We start from the raw sequence: 24,051 nt of genomic DNA on the forward strand, positions 1-24,051 counted from the left end.
TGATGGCACATGGTTTGTTCAGCATTCATATTTATGTGCTAAGTTACATCTCCAATTGTTTTAGTTTGATTATTAGTTCATTGGCGTGAATTGTAATGTCTCTGCCGCCATCTTGAATGAACTTAACCCCGGCCGCCATTTTGGATAATCTTAACACCTACCATTTGGAATTCAGTCTTTTTTTTTTTTCCGTAAAAATTTCTGCCAAATTGGATTTTGGAACTTTACGCCATGTTTGATTCCACCATTTATTGATTATGATGTCACATCTTCCATATTTAAAATACAAAATATTTGTGAAAAATCTAAAATTTCATAAAAAATATTTAATCACGATTATAATAAAAAACACATTTATGTCATATACCTGGGACATATATGACATACCAAAGAGATCAATCGGTTAAAAATATCAACAGGCCCTTCCTCTATGGGGACTAGCAGCATACTGACCCCCACGACTATTAGGTACCAAGGCATATATTATTTACACATTATGATATAATGGCAGCTATATTGGATATGCCATCTTTTGTGTGTCTGCTAGTGTGTGCACCCACCACCTTGGTTTATTTTTTACACTCTAGAGTGTAGTACCTACTATCAATCACCATTCAACTATTGTCATGGCCACCATTTTGTTTTCTACAAATTTCAGCCACCTTGTATTTTAGATTTTGGATTACATTTAGAATTCCACCAATTATCACTTTGTCCAAACTGAAAGCTGCACTTCTCACAACTTGGCATTTTCTGTAAAGTGTTATTTGCAATTTGCAGAAATACTAAATTGTGAAAAGTGGCGCTTTCAGTTTGGACAAAGTGATGATTAAAAAAACAAACTTAAAGGTCTGCGAAGGAACAATTTTTTTGTCTGCTGAGAAAAAATTAGTGCTTGGGTGGAATGTAAGTGGATTTGGTGAAAATTATCGCATCGCCTACATTTAAAGTTAATGAGATTCTGCCATCAAAGAAATGGAAACAAGATCTCATTCAACAGGAAGAAAATGTTGATGAGTTTCATAAGATGAGACATAAAGGAATTGACCTTCCTACAGAATTCACTGATGTATTTTTTTCCTACACAAGTTGAAGGATTGAGTGTATTACTGGATAACATGACAACAGCTTTATAGAAAATGAGATTAATAAAAAAGATTTTGAAGCTAGCAAGGCAGAAGACTGTGATGAAGCTCAGAGGTAGGAGGTATATCGCCATTTACAAACTGAGTTTGAAAAAAAAAATAGCAAGGTTGCTGTCTACATACTTCTAAAAACAATCCCCATTATCCTTTCCCACTCCATAAAGCAGAATGTTGGTACTTCTTGATTACATGTTGCACACACAAAGTTCAAAATAAGAAGAAAATTAATACTAACAGTGGGTTTCTGAAAAAACTACCCCTACCTCCCTGTCTCATGAGATAAAAAAAAAAAATCCCTTTACCACATCTTAAAACCGAATTTAATAGTTCTTCATGAAATTTTGCATACTTGATTTTCAAAATAAGTGAAAAATTAAGCCTAAACTAATTTCTGGAAAGGGGATGGGGGGGCGGAAGGAGAAAGAGCACGTGAGCTTGGTCCACGTGATAGAAGTGAAACTACTATGGCAATTCAAACCTCAACTCATAAGTACATATATAGTAAGGGGTAAAACAGGAGAGAGAACAGGAGAGAGAAAAGGAGAGAGAAAGAAACAATTTTATAAATGAATATTACTTACTGTTGAAATACACCATACAGAAAAACTGTGCATGTTACTGTTTTCCCAAACAATTTTCCATTTGAAACATGCTAAATGTCTGAACAAAATATGAAATTCATAACAAGTATCTATGCGGGAACTGCAGGGACTGTCTCAACAGCGCGCTCTACACTGCTGGTTGAACAAGGAGGAACGTGAGCGTGCTGTAGCAACTATAAAATTCAAGACATTCACAGCTTACTGTATAGTATACCTATATCTATTCCCTGAAACAAGCACATGCGTGTGCACACACACTGTCTTTTTCTTTCGTTCATCTATCTCTTTCGGTTCTTTTTTTTTAGGCGGGGGATGAATCATTGCACCAAGAGGAGAACTAAATTGAGCTCAACGTATATAGTATAGTGCGCGCTCTCTCTCTCTCTGATCAAGTACTTATTCTTGTGATTTTCGCGTCAGAAACGTTGCATTAAAATTTGGCCTTGAAATTTTATTAACATCATGCCCAATAAGTTTCACTTCAAAAACAACTCCCTTTCCAAACTCTTAATCCTTTTGTGCCAGAGAGCATAAAGGCCATCATTATCAATGGGAATGTTGCAGGTGAAGACATATTAATTTCTTGCAATAATACCCAGTGATGCAAATACACCCTTCAATTTCAAGTGATTGCAGCTTACCTTCGTTACGAGTATCAACAAGGCACAAGGGCAATCACTCTTTGTGGAAATTATTAACCTGGAAAAACCATGTTTTTCACATGGCCAATTATACGTAACTGGCTCAAAAGTTGACACTTAAAATTGTTTGTGCTATGGACTGATAGATAAAATAAAATAAAAATTAAAATTAAAAAAAAAGTGTGTACCATCAAGCTTTGTAAAAAATAGGTTCGAAATATACAGACAAGAATATTTGGGTGTTGGTTTTCTATGTAAGTAAAATACACAGTTTTATTGACCAAAATAAGAGGAAAATCACCATCAACCTAAGATTTTGGAAAATGAGTCCCTAACACCCCAAATGAAGCCTCTTTACTATGTGTAAAGCCGGTGTTATGGCAAGTTACTTAAACTATTGCTAATACAAAAACAGATAAATAGCAAGTGACTATGATAATGTGTCTATATTTAAGGTATGTAAAAGCAGCCAAATTAAAATTGCATTTACAATTGCTCCGCCATTAAAACTTTCAAAAAATCAGTCTCTCTCTTTACATATGCAAACTCCCTAGTAAATCCAGACAAAAATATATATGAGGAAAAGTAGATCCTATCTTCATATGCATAAATGATTGAAACCTAATCAAGTTTTATTTCCCCTTGTTATTTTATAAATTACTAGCTTAGCACCCACAGCTTCAGTTAAGTAAATTTAAGTGCTGTGTTAATATTGCAATGTTGTAGGAAGATAATGTAACAAACACCAAAATTTCTAATTACAGCAATATATTCAATGGAATATCATTTTTATGTGGGTTTCAGTCAATACAAAATCATTCAGGGATGGAATTTAGAAAATGGTAATTATATAAGCCTGCTCATTTGTAATGTATACTACACGTGCCCAAATCTTGTTTCTCATTAAATTGTATTTGGAGTTACATTTAATGTTAATAAAATCCCACTCACTTCTTTTCAACTTCATTAAAAATAAATTTTGTAAAATGGCAAACCTTACACAATTATCATTAATTTTGATTAGGTATGTTAACTAACACATTTGTTGTTTCATTACATTTGGCTACAATAATACACTTAATAAAATCAAACTCTTTTTCTCAGCTTATTAAGAATAAAAATATTAAAAATTTGTGAACATGCTCACTTTTATAGTTTAAATGAATATTTCAGAAATCAAATTTCTCATCTTGCACATAATGAATTTATGCAGTTATGCAGAACTTATGTATGAACTTATGCAGTTCTCAACACCTGGACAAAATCATCAAGAATATGTAGGTACTTCCCGGAAATTTGTCAGCACTTAGTTAAGTCCAGAAAAAATTACAGATCTCTTCTCAAATAGGTAAGCTGACAATTTGATCAAACCACTAGGCAGGAGCATGCAGCATTAAATTGAGATTTACAACCAGTAGCAAAAGAATGCAAAGAGAGACTCCCCATAAGTCAACGTTAAGCAGTGCTTAACTCAAGAGTGAAGATGCAGTTAATAACACAAACTATATTATTTATAGCTCTACTTGGGGAACACTTTGACAGGTGTGAACTTTCTACAAAGCATTTATTATTCATAAAAATGCAATTTTTTGAAGTAATAACAACGCAAATAAACACATAAAAAAATTTAATCTGTAAAAGAGATAAAAACATTAAGACCTCTGAATGTGATTGAAAAATTCATTCATGACTGACATAATGTTTTTCAATAATTAATTCATACCTAATATACAAATGGAAAGACTCTGACATATGGAATCAACATCACTAAATGTTCCGATACATGAAATTCATAAATACATTCTATACACAAAATCTGTTGAATACAACTAATATAAATTATAAAAAGAATTAAATTCTACAGAAATATTTTCAAATGCAACATGAAGTAAAATGCAATAATACAAACAATAATAACTGTTTTAGTTTGAAATACCACAGGAGTGAAAACATTATGAATAAACAATTTACATTTCCTAAAATCAATATTTATAATCATTATGACTGAGAGAACTTGAAGAAAAACTAAATTATTTGTAAGAATCAACAATGCATTATTGACATTAATGTATAAATAATTACAGCACAGATTCAAAATTCATAATTCAAAAAGCAGTACACACCACTATTTCTAACTAAGCATACAAAATGCTATTCAACAAAGTGTGCCACAAATTGGAGGCAAGCATGGAAAGGAACATCAATGAACACATACACATACTGCAGACTACCCTACAAACACAGCTAAACACAAGCTGAAGAAAAAATGTAATAAAAACTACCAATCCACTTACGATATATCAAACTAACTTACACGTATCTGTCCAAGTTAAGTGAATAAATAATTAAATGTTTTGCAAGGATTAGGTCAAGACTTCGGTGAATCATCACTTGGACAGAAAAAGTAACAAAACCAGTGGCAAATCATAACATGGGGGAGGGGGTGTAGGAGATCGGGAGCAACTTCCTCCTAGTTGCCAATTGTACTTAATAAAATTAAATATTCTAAGAAAAACAATAGTTTTTTTATATGTGAGCCCCCTTACCTAGATCTGCCACTGTATACAACCACTTTATAAAATATTTTTTTTCTTGGTTTTTGAACACTTCTGAACACTGGTTTTCAATGATGTATTAAATAACATACATAAATGTCTGTAAAAACCCCAATTTATATTACTGCAAGACTAACATTTTTTAGAAAAAGCTTTACAAATATTTTAATTACACATTTTTATGCATGTAAACTCTAAAGTACATTTTTACAATAACTTACTTATTGCTCTACCATGATAAAAGCTGCCTAACTAATGTTACAACTTGATATGTTAAATTATTTTGCCATTTCATTTAAACAGCCTTAGAAATCATTTTTACTAGTGCAAGTGTAGAATATTTTATGCAGATGGTAAAAAAGTAATATTTCTGTTATCAGTCAAGTATGTGGTCCAGATAAGGTCAGAAATTAATCAGCACCAAAGAAATGCTCCAAAAAACAGAAACTAAAATAAAAGAGTAGACAAAGCCAATTGGAAGAAAGTGAGGAAGACCAACATGTAAATAACAGCATAGTAATAAAATTACTGGAAGAAAGTGGTTTGGAAGACGAAAAACAAACTGGGCTATGTAATACTATGTCTTACAGCATATACACAAATGTATGCCACAAATGTAATGACATGAGGAGACTAATGAATGCAGCTAAGCTCTCTCACAAAAATTATCATGATATAACATAAAATAGGAACAAACCACAAATGAACGTACAGACATCCAAATGAAATTATGACTGTAACTCTGCCACATACACACAACACACCTGTGCTATTCTTTTAAAAAACTTATTTTCTAAGCAGCCCCAGCAGTTCAATGTCCATCAGGGTATATGGAAGACTTTTGATACAAATAAAAATGCTGTATTTGCTTTTAAGATGAAAACAAAAAAATTAAAAAGATCAGGGAGTGCAAATTTTGGTCATGCGCCACAGCAATTGTTAAAAATTCGTGAAATAAGTTTTTTTTTAATTTGGCTACAGTCTAGATTGTAAAGGAACTTGAGTGTTCCTCATTATTGGATTACTTGTAATTCTATACCCAGTGAAGAACTAAAATGCTATGAGAAAACACACAAAAATTATCCGAGAATCAAGCGCAGCTTGAAGAGAAATTCAAGTATGCAACAGCCAACAAACAAATGACATTGACTTAACTATACACACTCGGGATAGGCATGTCGATTCTGGTGCTTCGATTCCACCGATTCTACCTGGAATCATAACCGTAGATTCTCAAGCTGTAAATAAATTTAAGGTTAAATCACAACGCAATCACCTATGCTCATATATAACACTGTACCTACTAACCAAAGTTAGATTTCTATGCTTGCGGTGAAAACATTGTTAACTCATTTCAATATAACAGCTTTATTTCGTAGATACAACATTAATGTAACTTTGCTCTCCACTTGTTGAAATACTATATTTCACTGCCAACATTGAACAGCAATCATTATACCATGTTGAAGTAAATAATTTAACACAGGCTGGCCAACCATGTTTTTTTTTAAATCTTTTGTTTACTAAAGTTAATTTCACGTTATATTTTTGATAATTTTATCTATATATTTTTCGCTTGGAAGAAATTAGTTAAAAATTGGATTTACACATATATAAAGTCATTAAATTGAATGCTATTTATTTTTGATCACAAGTTGCTTTTCATGTGTTAACCAATTTTTTAACAAAATGCACTATTTTCAGTTTGTGTTAATGTTTTATTTGCCATTACCACAATAGCTTGCGTTGTTATTAAATCTATTGTGCATTTGAATCACGATAAACACAAAATATCTCATCAGTTAAGTGTTTTAATTTCAATGTAAACTTTCACGTTTGTAAATCAATTGAAATAAAACAAATAGGACAAAAAAGATCATGGCAGGAGAGAGGAATTTCACAAGAACACAAAATCACGGATTTTGAGCAGTTTTAATTATGTATTTCGCAATACTTGCAAGATTTTAAAATGTAAATTTTCAGAAAACGTATGTATATTTAGACTTCTTAAGTGTTAATCTTCTTCTTGAATTTCAATAATCCAGAATTGAGGGAAATTGTGGAATTGGAATCAAAGAAATGTAGAATCGATCCAACCCTAATACACACATTTGTGAAGTCTAACCTGGCTTTAGAAAATAATGCAGATTTTGGTCCCAGAAAGCTCATGTTTTGAATCAAGTACATGTTTTAAAACTCCAGCAGATGTGCAATGGTTTCTGTCTAAAAGATTTTTCACTCAGTCACTTACCTCTACTGCAAGAGAACATTACAACAGTCATGAGATCAGTCTGACTACTTAAATATTATTTAAAACATACTTAATAAATTAAGAAACAATGAATTTCTATCAGATCTAAATAGATGACACCTTTGTTATTTGTGTTCGTTGTTTGTCGCTTGGTAAAAGCTCTTCAGTTCCTATGAAAATATTACCATAGTTAGTTGTAAAATAGTTGAAAATAGCACCTGTTGAATTACTAACAATTCCAAACAGAATACAGTACATACATATAAGTATATCTACAACATTGAGAAATCTCTGATGATTTGTTCATTTTCTGTTAATTCACTGTGTGTTTAGATTACTACAAATAATCTATTTGACTATCAATTGTATTAAACATTTTAATGCAGAAAAAATGCTGTGCGCTTTTGCAAGATCAATAATGCCAGTTGTTGAGAAGTTGAGCTCCACTGATTAATGAATGCATAAATATTTATTTACATTAAAATTTTAGTTTTTTAGGCTATACTTATGCAGATACACTTATGTAAACTCATTTTAAATTACAAAACAAATTAATAGCTATAAAAATTTGTTAAAAAAATAACCATGTACTATAAATGACAAAAATTGTTCTCTACAAATGTAAGCATAAACTAGTAAATATTATAACTTTAAACTTTGTATATCACAATTTAACACAACAAAATGTGAAATGTATGTTGTAAAGAACTAGCAATGATATCCCTGTATTCATTTATCTATTTACTACAATTTTTTTTTTGTTTTCGGTTTTAATTTTGCAGACGTTTATGTCATATTTTAAACAGTAGGATGCTTCAGAAGCTTTTAATTAACATCAGTAATTTGATATCAGGAGGAAAGAATTTTAAGCAAGCAAAAAATAAATGAATCAGTTCGGTTTAGTGTGTCACTTGTGAGCTATCCACCGCTTAATATCCGACTCCAGTGCATGCTCGCATTTATGAAGAAAATAATAACTTACAAAACTATTACTATGATGTTTAGTTTGAAAATGTTTTCAATTCCTTCCTTCTCTACACATTTCACACTTTTGTCGGCCATATATATGTAAAAACAAAAAGTTTGGCCAAAAGTATTTTTCAATGTGTACCTTCATAAATATAACCTCCTCAGGCATGAAAATAATTAATTACTTTGTAAAAAGCAAAAAGTTAAGATTAAGCATACTTCTGTAACATCCAAAAATATAGATCTACTTGCCTTAAACATTTCAATAAAATTTGGTCATATTTGAGCAGTTGTGATTTGATGTGTTTCGATATGCATCAATATTTAAGTTTTAAATGTTTTGCACCCTTAAAATGACCTTAGAGACAGAATTTCAATATGCTGCTTCCAACTACAAAACTAAAATGTATTTCTGAAATTCTCAATTAAAATTTTTAGGCTATATTGCAACAGAGAAAGTATGAACATGGAGAGCACTAACAGCAGAAATTGTGTATAGGAAAGAAAGAGTAAATGCCTATTAAACTATAAATTGCAATCTAAGGATCAGATGTAATAATTAAGCAAAGAGCTTTATCACCTCTGTGTGATCTACATTCAGAAGCTAGCAGTAACACACTACTTTATTTGCCAGTGTGAAAAGCCAGTTTCGTTACCCTACATATTTAAGGCTTAAATAGCTTGTACTTCTGCAGACCATACACCACACTTCTAAGCTTGAAGTGGCTCACTAAAATAAAATAAAATATTGCTCTTTCCTGCAGAGTGCCAATAAATAAGCACAAGTGAACAATCTCAAGTTTCCTAATGTGTACTGGTACAGACATATAAATACTAATTTTGTTATTTATGCATTCTGACTATGCATGTATAATAAACAAACAGTTCAAGAAATTACAAACTACAATGATATAAAATTAAAACTGTGAAATTAACCAAAAACTAAAATAAATAAATTTATACATTTAATATAAAATAATACTATGTACCCAATCTGAAACTTCTATTAAAAAATCAACAGCTATAAACAAGTTGATTAAAAATGTTTTAATTTCATATATGAATATTTAAAAATAAACTCTTAAAAATTAGGATGAACAAAAATTCAAAGCTCAAACAAGATTATAAAATTATTTATATGTATTATACCTCTAAACACATGCAACTATATGTTTGATAATAGCCAGTCTTTACTCATTTGCTGTGACATTTAAAAATGCCCACACATAATTTGAAGCTAAGGTAAAAACAGATAAATTTCAGTACAAAATGGGACTAGCATTACCTTAAGCCTGAACATATAAAATGCTACATACAACACATTCATACACCCAGCAAATGTAAAATGCTTTCCTAAAAACACATTTCTTCTGCATGCTTAATTTCTTCAATGTCTGTTATATTTTACACAAATTAAAAAAAAAAAACCGCACACAGCACTTAAAAGCAACTAACCTGCTCACTAAAAAAAATTATTAAAAATTAAAAAACTACTAAAGAAAGGGTTTAAAAATTGAAAGAAAAAAAAACTACCTATATCCTAGAATACTATTAAAATATAGGCCTATATTTATGCACATTAAAGCTTACCACAATACACATAACTACACATAGAGTAATATTTCGAAAGAATAATTTCATTAAACAGCAAAAGTGACTTAAATGTGCACAGTAACATGAACAAAAACTGTCTTACCAGCTACCGATGACCTCAACACTGAACAAGAAAGAACATGTACCAGCATTAGTTCTCAATTCATCAAAAACACAAAAAGGTTTTGTAATATGTATATGTATGAAAATATCAACCATTGCCTTCCAAAAATGTTATTTCATATTTTTCTTTGTACAATTTTGTTTTATCTTACTCTAGAAGTGTGCCTGAACTACGCCTTCCTTGAATAGGAAGTCCTACACGCCTCTGTAGTACCTTCTACAAACACTCCGTGGGATTCGTGTGCCAGCCACCTCGCTCAGCCGTGCTCCAGCGGCCGTGTCAGCTCGCGCATCTCCACGGCCTCTGGCTCCCCCGTCGGGGACTGCAGGTAGCCGTTGCCACCGCCCCCGGCCGTCTGCGCCGTCTTCCTGGTTCTCTGGATGATCTCACCGATGTCGGGGCACAAGCTGCGCAGCGCTCCGATTATTCCGAAGGTATTCTTCACCACGAACACGGAGGCATCCTTGTGGTAGTAGTACCAGATGTAGATACGCAGCACCAGGAACGGCACATCAAGGAACAGAAGGTGGCAAATATCGTATACCACCTGAAAGGAAGAGGAAAAGATATCTCACACAAACAAATTCTCAAAATAGTGCTGCATGAAATAAAAGAAAAAATGCAGTTTTACATTTTTTTAATCAAACAAAAGTAAATTTAACAGTTTCACAAGAGAACCTAGGGGATTGAGCAGTCAAATTATCACAGTTCATCAGAGCAAATTTGATTCAAATCTTGTAAGTGGAAAATACTAGGCTATTTATTCAATCATTTAGTCCAGTTTTAAACTTTGTGCACAGTTATAGGTGTTTGAAAGTATGGTAAGAGTTGAGACTTTATTATTATAAATATGTGAGAGGACTGAATGACCAACATCTGAAAGAAAACATTTCTAAGGATACCTTGAGTGGCACCGCGGTGCGCTCCGCCACTTCGTCCGAGAGGCTGAGGCGGTACAGCGCCAGCGCCGGGAACAGGAACGTGAACGAGCAGAGGAACAGCACCGCGTTCTCCAGCTCGAACGTGAGCACCATGAGCGTCTCGTTGACCAACAGCAGCTGCAGCAGGTCCACGGAGTCGAGGATCTCGATGCCGGTCTTGGTGCAGGTGGAGGTGACGTAGGCGTGCTGGAGCGTGTGGCGCTTGGCGGGGCTGTGCCCCTCCGCCAGCAGCAGGAAGATCACGCCGGAGGCCGCGATGGCTATCTGGAGCAGCTTCGGGCCGAACAGCTCCGTGGTCTTCAGGTCGTCCGGGATGTCCGACTTGAAGATCACTATGACCTTGGCCACCATGAGACCCGAGTAGAGCAGCCAGGACACGTAGCTGAGCGGCAGGATCCCCAGCTTGGACGAGGGGTAGTACGTGCACATGATCTTGGGGGTGAGACTGAAGCTGCTTCCTCGGTCATTGCTCTCCAGGTAGGAGATGTACTGGTAAGAGATGGTGAGGGCCGCCGCAAAGATGAACAGCGCCGTGAAGTCCCCGATGAACCAGAAGTACCCCGACACGTTGGTCTTGTAGTAGGAGATGATGTAGAAGTTGAGGATGCTGCCCTGGATGATGAGGACGACCGCTAGGCTGGTCGCGTCCAGAACGTGAAGCACCATCCGCCGGGAGACGGCGCAGTGGGGTTCCAAGTCAGACGACATTGCAGCGTCTGACAGCTGCCAAGGGTTTACTGGCTACGTACCTCTTCTGCCCTCATTTTCTATAGAAAAGCACAAACACACACATTTCAAGCAAATGGAAAAAAGACACTTGCTGGCATGCTGCAAATATTGAACTGTCATGCAAATGCGGAAGATGTACTCGCAGCTGCCCAAACAGCACAACGATACACACTCAAACAATAATACTGATGGTACGGCAACACTCACCCATATGCTGCAAGAAAACGCTTTTACTTCCTGTTGCAGTTATTTCAATGAAAAATATTTACACTAACGTAAACCTGTTCTATAAAAATTGTTTTTACAGAAATCACAGAAATTTTTTTTACATTGTTAATTACAGTTAGTATTTTCTATAACACTCAACATTCCCTTCAGGCAAGTGCAAACAAAATTCACACTACGTACTTAGCGTTTAAATGCTGAAGGTAGATTATTAATAACACAGGTGTTATTGGTAAAAGAATGGAAACAATAACTGGTTATGTTTGTGTGAGTTATAGAGGAAGGAGGGGCAGTAACTAAAAACACTACAACATTAACCTTGTGGTTTTTTTTTATGTCTTTACAGTGTTTTGTCAGTTCTCAGTGTTGTTTTGAGTCTGGCAGGTGGCAACATGTCACATATGCAGTACACACCTAGTTCAGCACACACTAATTCCAGATAAGAATCCATCAAGTCTTCTACCAGAAGACAATTATGTTTCCAAGCAGCTCTATTATCTTTATTTTTACAGGGACAGTCTGTTCCCAAGAGAAGGTAAATACTGCCTAAAATATTATATTAAATAATATTTCATCCAGATTTCATATGATACAGCAAGTCCAACATGGTAATGTATTAAAATATCATATTTAATCATTCAAGTGGAAAAATTTGGGAGTAATTAGGATGCATTTTTTGATAACCTTTTAATGAAAAAGTATGATATGTACAGATTTTTTTAGTTTATTAGATTTCTAATCCTACAATTAAAAACAGCACATATACCTATATTGGGATTTGAACCAAGAATCACTGGCACTGCAATAGTTAGCACTTTAACCAAATGTGTCATAGAGATTGGCTGATATGTACAGAACACTAAATTTCACAATTACTAAGGTATCACACAATGTTATTTGAATACACTTTTGTTAGTTGCAACTTTTGACAACACTGTCTACAAGTAGCATTGGTTTGATCATGCTCAATAGCAATCAGAATCACACAAGTAATTTTCAAAGTAAAAAACATAAATGTAATTCACTCTTACAGTTGCAAGGTAGTTTTTGTTCTGCTGTTTACTAGTGTGCCATACACAGCGTGAACTGCCAGTAAACATGACCTTTGCAAAGGTCAACACCAGCTATGTGCAGTGTTGCATGGTGTGGTTGGATGTACAAGAAGCTACAAAAACACTCTGCCTCAACAAACATATGACAAAACAAAAGAAACAATAAAAACCAAAAAAGTTAAGCCAGGTGTACATACCCACAATAGCATCACTTTGTAATACATTCCTAATAATTTGATGTCTTAGTTCTTACGTTAAGCTTTCTGAATCTGGAACTAGATTAAAATAATTTTTTTCTCACAAATTTCAAAGGAGAATCTATTTGTTTACTATGTTATTTTTTATTTAACCCTTTCCTGCCTGGCGGGACTTGTGAGTCCCACAATGTTTGAAGCCCCATAGAAATAGTTGTGTGCATGTTTGAAACCACATGCTGCCTGTCGGGACCTCTGGGTCCCCTGTACAGCTCCGCTCTGCCAGTTGTCGAAGAAGTTCAATTGACAGCCGAGAGGTTGCAGCACTAATACGGCAGCGCTGCACCAGTCTGGAGCGCCTTTTTTTTCGTTCCTTGAGCTGGACACATGATAAATGCCTGTCAGGACTTAAAAGTCCCATTATTAAAAAATATATTAAATATAAATTTAAAAAAATTTGGAAAAAATTATGGTCTCCTTTCATGCCTACTTAAATATAAAAATTAAATAAAATTTACAAAATTCAATTTTTTTACATTTCTAGGCAGGAAAGGGTTAAAAAAGAAAAAGAGTAATTTTTTTTATCCAAGGGAGTAACGTGTGTGTGTGTGTGTTTTGATTTTGTTTTACATTGCCAAAGGTTGTTATTTTCAGGAACGGTAGTTTTTTTAAAAATGCTGTGTTTGGAGGTCTAGGTGGTCGTAACTAAAGTCAAAGGTTTATTAGGTTAAGTCAGACATTTCAGATAGGTACTTTTGATGTCTGGGCAGCTGCATGCTAATATCAAGCGCCACATTAAGGGTGACAATCGATGTCTCTGGGGCTTTGCACGTCCGTAACTGCCTATAGATGTGTTGCATGGCCACCACTGTATGTTGATCACACGGACCTAGCATCGGAAGAATTTCTCTCACTGCACGACATGGCCCTTGAGGAGACGAGACTCGAACTACCCCCAAACAGCTACCCCAATCCTCCTGACCTGGCCCGCTCTGAGCGTCAGGCACACTAACTGAAAGAACCTACCCAATGAGGTCTCAAAGGTCCCACATGCCTGGTACTAGTACCTGTAGACACGTGGTAAAACACTTAAAGCTTTTTTTGATTAACACGTTTTATTAGTCAGAATAAACTGCACAGCGCTCATACATTTGATAGTTAACCATTGAAACACATTATGGCAAGAATTAGGAGTCCCGCTAATCCAAACTAATTGGGACTGAGACCTGTTCGGATTACCATGTTAGTTAAATTTGATTAGTCAAATAATTGTCATAATGCAACAATGTGTAGTAATAAACATCTATGTAAGTATTAAGTTTTCACGTAACACAACTTATAACACTTTTAAAAGTATGACATCACTAAACATGTTGATAATTTGGTTAACACACAAAAAGTAATTTTTAAAATACAAAACATTTATAGTATTTATTTTTCACCCTAAACTCTTTTGGATTAGCCAAATTTTCGGATAAGTGAGGTTTGGATTAGTCGGACTACACAGTATTGTACCTAGTCAGTCACCCTCGTGGCTGACATAGTTCTTCTTCGCGGTGATGAAAAAGTCCCTTATAAGAGTTAAAAAATAATTATTTAAGCAGTTTGCCTTCCGAGACAGGCCCCAAGGATATAATTAAAGCAACTGAAATTAATTACACGTCGAAAACAGAATTATCTATCAATGACAACAAGCAAGTCCTAGGGGTGCAAGCACATCGTGCCTTGGGCGATAGTAGCCTCGACTCGGCAGGACATCAGAAAATGCCCACTGCCACTGTTATACTGGGTTCGTGACGCATTTATTTAAAAAACTAGCTGTGCCCCCTACTTTGTACGTGCACAATTTATTTTTGACACAACGTTCTTTGTACACAATGTTTGAGGTAGTATGATTGGGAACATAAACAAAGAGCTTGTTTGCTTCACTAACACGGGAAAGAGCCACTTAGAGCTGGCCGTGCGAAAACCAACTGACACTAAGGTCCAAGCCCGCAACATGCAGCATCTGGCCTTGTGCTTAGTTTAGGGTATGGCATAACACAAGGTCACCGGAATTGTACATGATTAAGGTGAAATGGGAAATCGTTAGGAATAAGCGAGATTCAGGGTATAAAATCTTGCTCGCCTGCAGAACTTCCCGTCGAAATTTCCGCCTCTATGATGTTACTTTGGAGAGAACGTAATAAGTAGCCACTCAAAATAACAAGTAGGCACCCAAATCCCAAAGCAAACTCAATAAATTACTGTAGTTTATCTGCTGCAGTATATCCTAGCCAAGTAAATTCAATGTTTGTATAAGCATAAATAAGATTGTGGTGCTTGATTCTGACTTCTGAAAATACTTTTGTCACTGAGGTAATTATCCAAAAACCATCTGAAGGGTGCAGGGGAAAAACCAACAGGGTCCATAAAACTAAATTGTGCAGGAGAGAGAAAAGAAAGTTTGAAACGTTATAAGTGATATAATGTAGTGTCCATGTTTGTATCAATTATTTAAAAAATTAGTTTAGACCTCGTTGTGTTCCCCTTGAAAATACAGTAATATTCTGTTTTTATTTTATTGCACAATTAATTATTTACTGAAACAGTGACTGGACTCTGTTGGTTATTCCCCTGGATTTTGTAATAGGCTCAATATATTTCTGGAAATATTGTTTATTATTGAATGTTTTATTAGACTATTAAGTCTGAAAACAACAAGAAACAATCTACAGAGTATATACCTTCGTTAAATTATTTGAGGTCAATGGTTTCTTTTTATGTTCAACTAACATTAAAACAATATAAGATATAAAATTCTGATAGCAAAAAAAAAAGATGATTTTCTATTTAATTGTGTGACAGTATCTTTCCACAGATATCTTTATAATATTGAAATTATCAGCACACATCTAGATATCACTTTCCTCATCAGGGATGTCATTATCATGGCTGTGCTGATGAATAGCAAGAAGTTGTCTGTAGTATTCCTTGGATCCCTCATCTTCACAGAACTTTGACAGGATTTCCAGGTCTCGACACTTCTCATTGGGCAGAGGAATAGGTGCAAGGTAGAGCTGGGCAGGTTCTTGAAGATTTGGCAGTGTGGATTTTTTCTGCCGCTTCTTCAATTGATCCTTTACAAGTGCAGAGAAGAACACTCCATTGTACATTTCTCTGTGATCTACGGTTTTTGGATCTGATTGAACGAATCTTAGCTGTTTTACTGGCCTTATAGCAAAAGGAAGCTTCTTCTTGTACAATTTTGAAGAAAGAAATCCACCCCAGGCTTTGAACATTGTTTGGCCACATGATACAACAACAAACGGATTCGGCTTGGCTCTGGCCCCTTCGATAACTTCTCTCCAGGCATTAGGAGTTTCAGCCTTTGCATGCTTAAGGATTAATCCCATATTTTTATCAGGTTCCATGAAAGAATGGCCACGCACCGGGTATGTAACAGTAACCATCTCAAAACGCCTTAATTCTGTAGTTACATAGTGCAGGAACTGAATGATATTATGATTTTTGTTTTGTCCTGCACATGAGTCGGCGAAGATATGAAGCTTTTGAATGCCAGTGTCCAGATAGGTGTAGAAAAAATGATACAGCATTGAGCAAACATCATCTGACCCCTTTTTTGCCACTGTCTGGTGATAGGTATACATTATTGAGGAGCCACTTGATAAAACATGTACATTGAAGATGTAAAACGCAAGCTGTCTTCTAAAGTACACCTCACTTGAGGTTATGTTTGGCGTAGGAAGATTTGCCCCGAAATCAATAGCAATGGCCTCAACAGTTGGAGACTGCATAGCTTCCTTTTTGGCACTTCTTTTCTTTTTGTATAACCAGTCAGCTTTCTTGAGGTGAAGTGTTCTCTCATCTTCTAGCCTCCTATGATCCTCCTGCAACTTCACTAGATCCTCATTACTTGTAGCACTGGCAATTTTTCTAGCGGTATCGGTGAGTTTGGCTTTATGTTCATCACACCAACAGCATGTTTCGGTTCGAGGATAGCCGAAAGCAATGTTGAACTCAGACACGAAAATTTTTCGGAATGTTTCATAAGAGATGTCAATATTGAGATGTTTAGTCAAAAATAGCCCAAGAAGTTTTTTGACATTCAATTCCTCTGGAAGATACACTTTTTGAGAGTCTTTCAAGCTGTAGTGTGCTTTACGTCCCTTTAAACTACCAAAAAACTGCATCACAGCTTCACGGGTCTGTTCAGTGAGCTTATGAGGGCGATTAGCGTGTTTGCCTCGTCCATCAATAGGTGACGTGCCTGTTGTTCTCAAAGATGTTTTGATTGTGTGTAACCGGGAGGGTTTAATTCCAAACAGTGACTGGAACCCTTTAAAGAATACTGGTACTTATACTGTACAGCCACTCCTTACCACACGAACTTTGTAGCTATAGGAACTATCATTTAACCTAGCATCTTCTACATTCTTCCTTGGTCTTCGCCGTGCCACAGGATGTGTTGAAATAAGGCCTGAGAGATAACTGTTCTGTGCATTAGTACCACCTTCATGTCCAATGTTGTTGAATGTTCTTATTAATTCATTTCGTTCAGCCAAAGAAATATTCTGAAAACATTCAAACCGTTTACACTGACAGTCAACTCCAGTTTCAAATGTCGTTGCCCGCAGCTGCTTGGTAACATCTTTGAGGCGACCAAATTTCATGCGTTTTTTCGTTGTTGTTTCATCACGTGCATGTACATTTTCATCACTCACTTCACTTTCAAGTAATTGAAATTCGTCGTCAATCATTGTTTGCACACAAGTTACTACAGAAATTGAAGAATTATTTCATTCACCATGAAACATTGATTGTAAGAATCTTTTATAACTGGTATAACACAATACAATCTGCATCAATAAACACAAACACACAAACAACATAAAACAATAAAAACCGTCTGGGCCAAAGATAATATAACACACAGCAGTGCAATACCCTACAAGAATCACATAAGTCAGAACTAGGACTGTGTTGGTTATTCCCCTGTTTCAGATGGACTCTGTTGGTTTTTCCCCTGCACTATAAAAATAAAAGCTGCAATACCTTTGGACTGCATCGTTTTTTCCATTTTATCAACTTGCAATGTTACAATAAAGCATGACAGCACTGAATTACAATCATAACCTCAATTTTAACTTTTTTGGACTCTGTTGGATTTTCCCCTGCACCCTTCATCTGTGAGGACCTTTTAAAAGGCAACTAAAAAAGCGCTATTTTTTGATTTTTCTATGAACTGTACTAAGCTGAGTAGACACCTAAATTTTTTAATTAAGATATCTTTTTTTCCATGAACTGATTTTTTGAAATAAAGCCTATATGTTGCCCTAAGCTACGCTGAAGTTACCTGTGAAAACCCCATGAAAATTCATCTAGTAGTTTTAGAGATTAACATGTTTAAACACAGAAACAGACAAAAAGAAAAGTTTTTAAAAATAGCCTTATTGTATTCTGTTACACTCCATCACCCTCAATCAGTTTTTTGCAAATATTTTCAATGTACAGACACAACAGTTCTACAGTTTTATTATAGTATAGAATATAAGACATAATAAAACCATTCACATAACTGAAACATATAAAGTTAAAAAAAAAAAAAAAAAACCTTTAAAATGACAGTACTCAAATATATAAAGTTTAAACACAGTATTGCCGTACCGGAGTACGTTCAGGAATGTTTGAGTCTGCCTGGAGACGATAGGATCAGCGAAGTTATTTAAATAGTGGTCGATGAATGTGGCTATAAATGCAGAACCCTTGGGAAATAAAACTAAAGCAAGTTATTGTTTAAGGGAACGTCACACTGCATCTAAATGCATTCTCTCGCACCCTCTTCTGGGTTGGTGGCACGCTATTTACAGGGTTTGTCTGTACAGTAATGAGACTGGCCGCTCCATGGAGCTCCTGTCGCCCGGTGGGAGGATTTGTGGTGGGGGTCTAAACTAAGCAAAGGACCTGGAGGCAGTCGCGTCCGAGCTCTGACGCAGAGTGGATTACGCATGGCACACAAGCTGTATTTGAGTTTTTGTCACAGCAGAAAACATCCAATTTGAGCGTTTGCTGGAGCAGCGCTACGCGATTAAATTTGCTTTCGCCTGGGCAAAACCGCTTCTTAGACACTTGCCCTGGTTAAGGAGGCTTACAAAGATGTCGCCCTGTCAAGGCCTCAGGTTTTCCGGTGGTTCAGTGAGTTCAAGAATGGACGGGAGACAGTTAAAGACATCGAGCGATATGGACACCCTTCAACGAGTGGTTTGAACGAAAATGTGGCCAAGGTAAAAAATATCTTGGACTCCAATCGTCGTTTGAGCAGAAGATTAATCACCGAAGACCTAAACATGTGCAAAACAATAGTTAACAAAATTATTTCTGAAAATTTGAACATGCGGAAGGTTTATGCGAAATTGGTGCCAACAATGTTGACTCATGAACAAAAAAGAGTTGTTTCCCGTGAGATGTTGGAGAAGTTAGAAAGTGAACCGCACGGTAAATATGTATTGTACGGATTAGCGCCAAAAAAAATCGTAAAAATATGAAATAACTTTCATTATATGCTCTTTTACGTCCTCTTTTCAAAACCGCCTGCGGAGATTAAAAATTCCAATTACTTTTGGAGATATCGCCGTTCTTATTTTGCAATACAAGCCCTATGTAATCATTCAACAGACGCCATTTTATATTTTGCCGTGTGTGCGTGAATGCCTACATAACAGAAATTTTCCATTAGGTAAGGTTAGTTACATGATAAATACTTCAAAATAAACGGAAATTAAAAATAATATCAATTAATTTTACTTGTATAGTTTTAAGTATTTATAATGTAACTGACCTGACCTAACAAAACGGGACAAAGGTAGATTAGGTCAGGTCAGCTACAGTATAAATACTTTGAAACTGAATGGACATTAAAAATAATAAAAATTAATTTTAATGGTTGTTTAGTTTTAAAGTATTTATAATGTAGCTGACCTGACCTAACAAACCGGGAAAAAGGATGAACAGTAGGAACTCACGTAATTTTCTTTTTACGTGATGTAGTCGTTCAACTACGTCGTGAAAAAAAAAAAAAAAAAACATAATAATACTTGTAAACAAGCAACAATGGTGAACGCGGGAAGCCTACGCATCAGTGCACAACATGAAAATTAAAAAATTCCATATCTCCTAAAGTATTTGGAATTTATGATCTCCGCCGGGTTTAATGAAAGAGGAAGTTAAAGAGCACAGAATAAAGGTATTTTCGGATTTTTAAAATTTTTTTTTAAAAAAATCGCCAAAAAATGAATATTAAAAAATTCGATATCTCCAAAAGTAATTGGAATTTTTTATCTCCGCAGGCGGTTCTGAAAAGAGGACGTAAGATAGCATATAATGAAAGTTATTTCATATTTGTACGATTTTTTTTGGCGCTAATCCGTACAATACATATTTACCAACCGCACTTTCTAGACAATGTAATAACATACAATAAATCATGTGTTTTCCAGTACAACCCTGAAACCATACGCCAAAGTTTGGAGTGGCACACCTCGAACTACCCGCGCCCCAAGAAAGCGAGAATGTTGAATATTGCTGTGTCATGTATCCCACACTGTCACAGCATATTTCATAATCGGGCACACCATGGTGTACACCTTCGGGTAAATATGTATTGTACGGATTAGCGCCAAAAAAAATCGTACAAATATGAAATAACTTTCATTATATTGTTACGATTTACCGCGGGGGTTCGTAAAGGATAGCCCAATTAATAGATTTTATTTCACCACACAGTTTTATTTATTTCCACTACTTATCATTTACAATTAATCTTCTAAGATGGCAAATAATTTACTACACTTAAATAAATGTCAATTCCCCAGTCACTCGTTTCACACACCTCGCTGGGCCGCACTTCCGGCGCAACTCTCGCCGCAGCACCCCTCGTGGGTCTCCGCCGCGGGACTCCGTCGCCGCACTCCGCCGCCGCCGTCACACCCTTCGCCGAGATCCCACACGACGACTCGCTCGCAACTTCACTCGGGACTCCGCCACGCCCGCGACTCTATCGCCCGGAACCTCCCGACTCCACTGAACTCACTCACTCCCTGCCCTGGAACCTTCGTCCAGGGACTTCGCCACTCTACCGCACCCGCGGCACTATCGCCCGGAAACTCCGCCGCGGGAGAACTCCCGACTCCACTCACTCACTCAGACTCTCTGCCCTGGAACCTTCGTCCAGGGACTTCGCCACTCTGCCGCACCCGCGGCACTATCGCCCGGAAACTCCGCCGCGGGAGAACTCCCCACTGAACTCTCTGCCCTGGAACCTTCGTCCAAGGACTTCGCCACTCTGCCGCACCCGCGGCACTATCGCCCGGAAACTCCGCCGCGGGAGAACTCCCCACTGAACTGCTTACTGAACTCCACTCGAAGGTCGGCCCAACCTCCTTATATAACCCTTGGGTTCCCGTCCAGAACAATCGGGCATGTCTCCGAGATATCGCACAACCTTCGTCGTCGAAATGCCCAGAAACGCGTCGTGAGTCCTCGAAGGACGCGGCGGCTGCTCAAAGAACGCCGATAAACTCAACAAGCATCGGGTTCCCACAAAACACACCGATAAACATGTCTGAGTCCCTCCATTCCGCAGTGCGGCCTCCCTTAAGTAACTCGATCTGAGGCAGGTGCGCGCCGCGACAGTCAGGATGTCGCGTGATAGTATGACACGAGATACCAGGGAGAGGATGCGGGTGGAAGGGGGCGCAGACAGGCCGAACGAGCGCGGCGACGCCAAGCACTGCAGCCAAGCGCGATCGTAACAATATGCTATCTTACGTCCTCTTTTCAGAACCGCCTGCGGAGATAAAAAATTCCAATTACTTTTGGAGATATCGAATTTTTTAATATTCATTTTTTGGCTATTTTTTTAAAAACAATTTTTAAAATTCCGAAAATACCTTTATTCTGTGCTCTTTAACTTCCTCTTTTCATTAAACCCGGCGGAGATCAGAAATTCCAAATACTTTAGGAGATATGGAATTTTTTAATTTTCATTCTGTGCACTGATGCCGCGTGAGCGGGAAGCCTACGATTCACACATCCTTCTGGACATACCCGAATACTCACGTTGGCAAGCCTTCTTTTCTTAAAATTAGCAAGAAGTAATTAAAAATACTTTAAAACATTGTGGATGGTTGGTTATATTAGGTAAGTATAGCTACATTAAAAAAAACTGTAAAATCATTTTAGGGTTGCTTAGCAAATAACTTTTTAATATGTAGCTATCCAGCGCTAGGAAACCGTTTACATGATTTTACAGTATTTTTAATGTAGCTATCCTAACCAAATCAACCATCCACAATGTTTTGAAGTATTTATAATGTAGCTAACAAAACCTAATTGACCATTAGTTTTCATGAGTTGCATATTTATTTACAATAAACAAAAAAAAAAAACAACCGAAGATGCACGATCGGGCGTTTGCCTCTCGTCTGTTGAAAGAAGGCTTGCCAACGTGAGTATTCGGGTATGTCCAGAAGGATGAGTGAATCGTAGGCTTCCCGCGTTCACCATTGTTGCTTGTTTACAAGTATGATTTTTTTTTTTTCGCGACGTAGTTGAACGACTACATCACGTAAAAAGAAAATTACGTGAGTTCCTACTGTTCATCCTTTTTCCCGGTTTGTTAGGTCAGGTCAGCTACATTATAAATACTTTAAAACTAAAAAACTATTAAAATTAATTTTTATTATTTTTAATGTCCGTTCAGTTTCAAAGTATTTACACTGTAGCTGACCTGACCTAATCTACCTTTGTCCCGTTTTGTTAGGTCAGGTCAGTTGCATTATAAATACTTAAAACTATACAAGTAAAATTAATTGATATTATTTTTAATTTCCGTTTATTTTGAAGTATTTATCATGTAACTAACCTTACATAATGGAAAAATTCTGGTATTTAGGCATTCACGTTTCACGCACACACGGCAAAATATAAAATGGCGTCTGTTGAATGATTACATAGGGCTTGTATTGCAAAATAAGAACGGAGATATCTCCAAAAGTAATTGGAATTTTTAATCTCCGCAGGCGGTTTTGAAAAGAGGACGTAAAAGAGCATTTAATGAAAGTTATTTCATATTTGTACGATTTTTTTTGGCGCTAATCCGTACAATACATATTTACCCACCTTCGCCTTCAGTAAACTGCTTCCTCCCAACTGCTTCCTTTAACCACAAACATAAAGCCTGCCTGCACTTCTTCACAACTTCCTGCACTGCTTACCCCCCCCCCCCCTCCCCTCCTAAAAAAAAATATTCCTATAACTATTCCTAGGTATTTCTAGCTGTTGGTCTCCCCTATTCTCCCTTCAGTGGTAGACCCTCTAATTCACTGGTTACTTTTCTTGTAAATTTGACTACCGACTACCTTTGTCTTGCCCATATTATCCTAATATAATTTTTTCCAATCCACTTTTTTATTTTCTAAATTCTCTTGTTAACTCCCACCTCTGCATTTCTATTCAAAAAACAGTCGCATGGTTCCATTAATCAATTTTTGTATATTGTTTACCTGTTTACCATGATGGTAAAGAGCAATAAACCCAATACACTGCCCTGTGACACCTCTGATGTGACTCCGCCCTGTATAAACAACCTTGTTCTGTGGACAAGTGGCTTTGTCGGCTAATTAAAATAACTTACGTTAAAAACCTTCCACCTTCTCGTCAAACAGGTGACAAACACAAATACACTTCGTTGACGTCGGTGTTTACTATTTGACTGTTTTTACTGTCCTTCTTTAGTGTTCAGTATTGGCAACGATAATGAGAAATTGGTATATCTTCTTTGTTTCCTTTTAGGGAATTTTACTTTCTGCTATACTAAACAAATATGTTTATGAATGTGTGAACAAATTTTAAATGTGTTAAAAAATTATTTTCACTCAAATTAGCCCTTTTATTCAAGTAAAAGACGAAAAAATAACTATTAAGGAGATAAAAAACACTTATTTAAATTTCTTTTAAATGGATCATATTAT

The 24,051-nt window shown here is 36.2% G+C and overlaps 1 protein-coding gene across 2 annotated transcripts; it reads right to left on the reverse strand.

Annotated features, from left to right (window-relative positions):
- Positions 1-799: 799 nt before the first annotated feature.
- Positions 800-23,838, reverse strand: LOC134530525 (uncharacterized). 2 transcript variants are annotated; one of them, XM_063365419.1, is made up of 3 exons: positions 23,715-23,838; positions 10,783-11,588; positions 800-10,427 (listed from the first exon to the last, which is right to left on the reverse strand). In XM_063365419.1, the coding sequence occupies exons 2-3, from the start codon at positions 11,527-11,529 to the stop codon at positions 10,137-10,139; spliced, it is 1,038 nt and encodes a 345-aa protein (XP_063221489.1). In that variant the 5' UTR covers positions 11,530-11,588; positions 23,715-23,838; the 3' UTR covers positions 800-10,136. The 2 variants fall into 2 exon arrangements, with proteins under 2 accessions (XP_063221489.1, XP_063221490.1); XM_063365420.1 differs by lacking the exon at positions 23,715-23,838 and adding an exon at positions 23,584-23,701.
- Positions 23,839-24,051: the final 213 nt, after the last annotated feature.

The sequence above is a fragment of the Bacillus rossius genome, chromosome 3 (assembly GCF_032445375.1).
Source record: "Bacillus rossius redtenbacheri isolate Brsri chromosome 3, Brsri_v3, whole genome shotgun sequence".
Taxonomy (NCBI): Eukaryota; Metazoa; Arthropoda; class Insecta; order Phasmatodea; family Bacillidae; genus Bacillus; species Bacillus rossius.

What these genes read in the sequence shown, in the direction of transcription:
- LOC134530525 (XM_063365419.1), bottom strand. Translation starts at nt 11,529, where the DNA reads ATGTCGTCTGACTTGGAACCCCACTGCGCCGTCTCCCGGCGGATGGTG. An exon ending in GCACCGCGGTGCCACTCAAG is followed by an intron (nt 10,428 to 10,782) that starts GTATCCTTAGAA and finishes TCTTCCTTTCAG; the next exon opens with GTGGTATACGATATTTGCCA.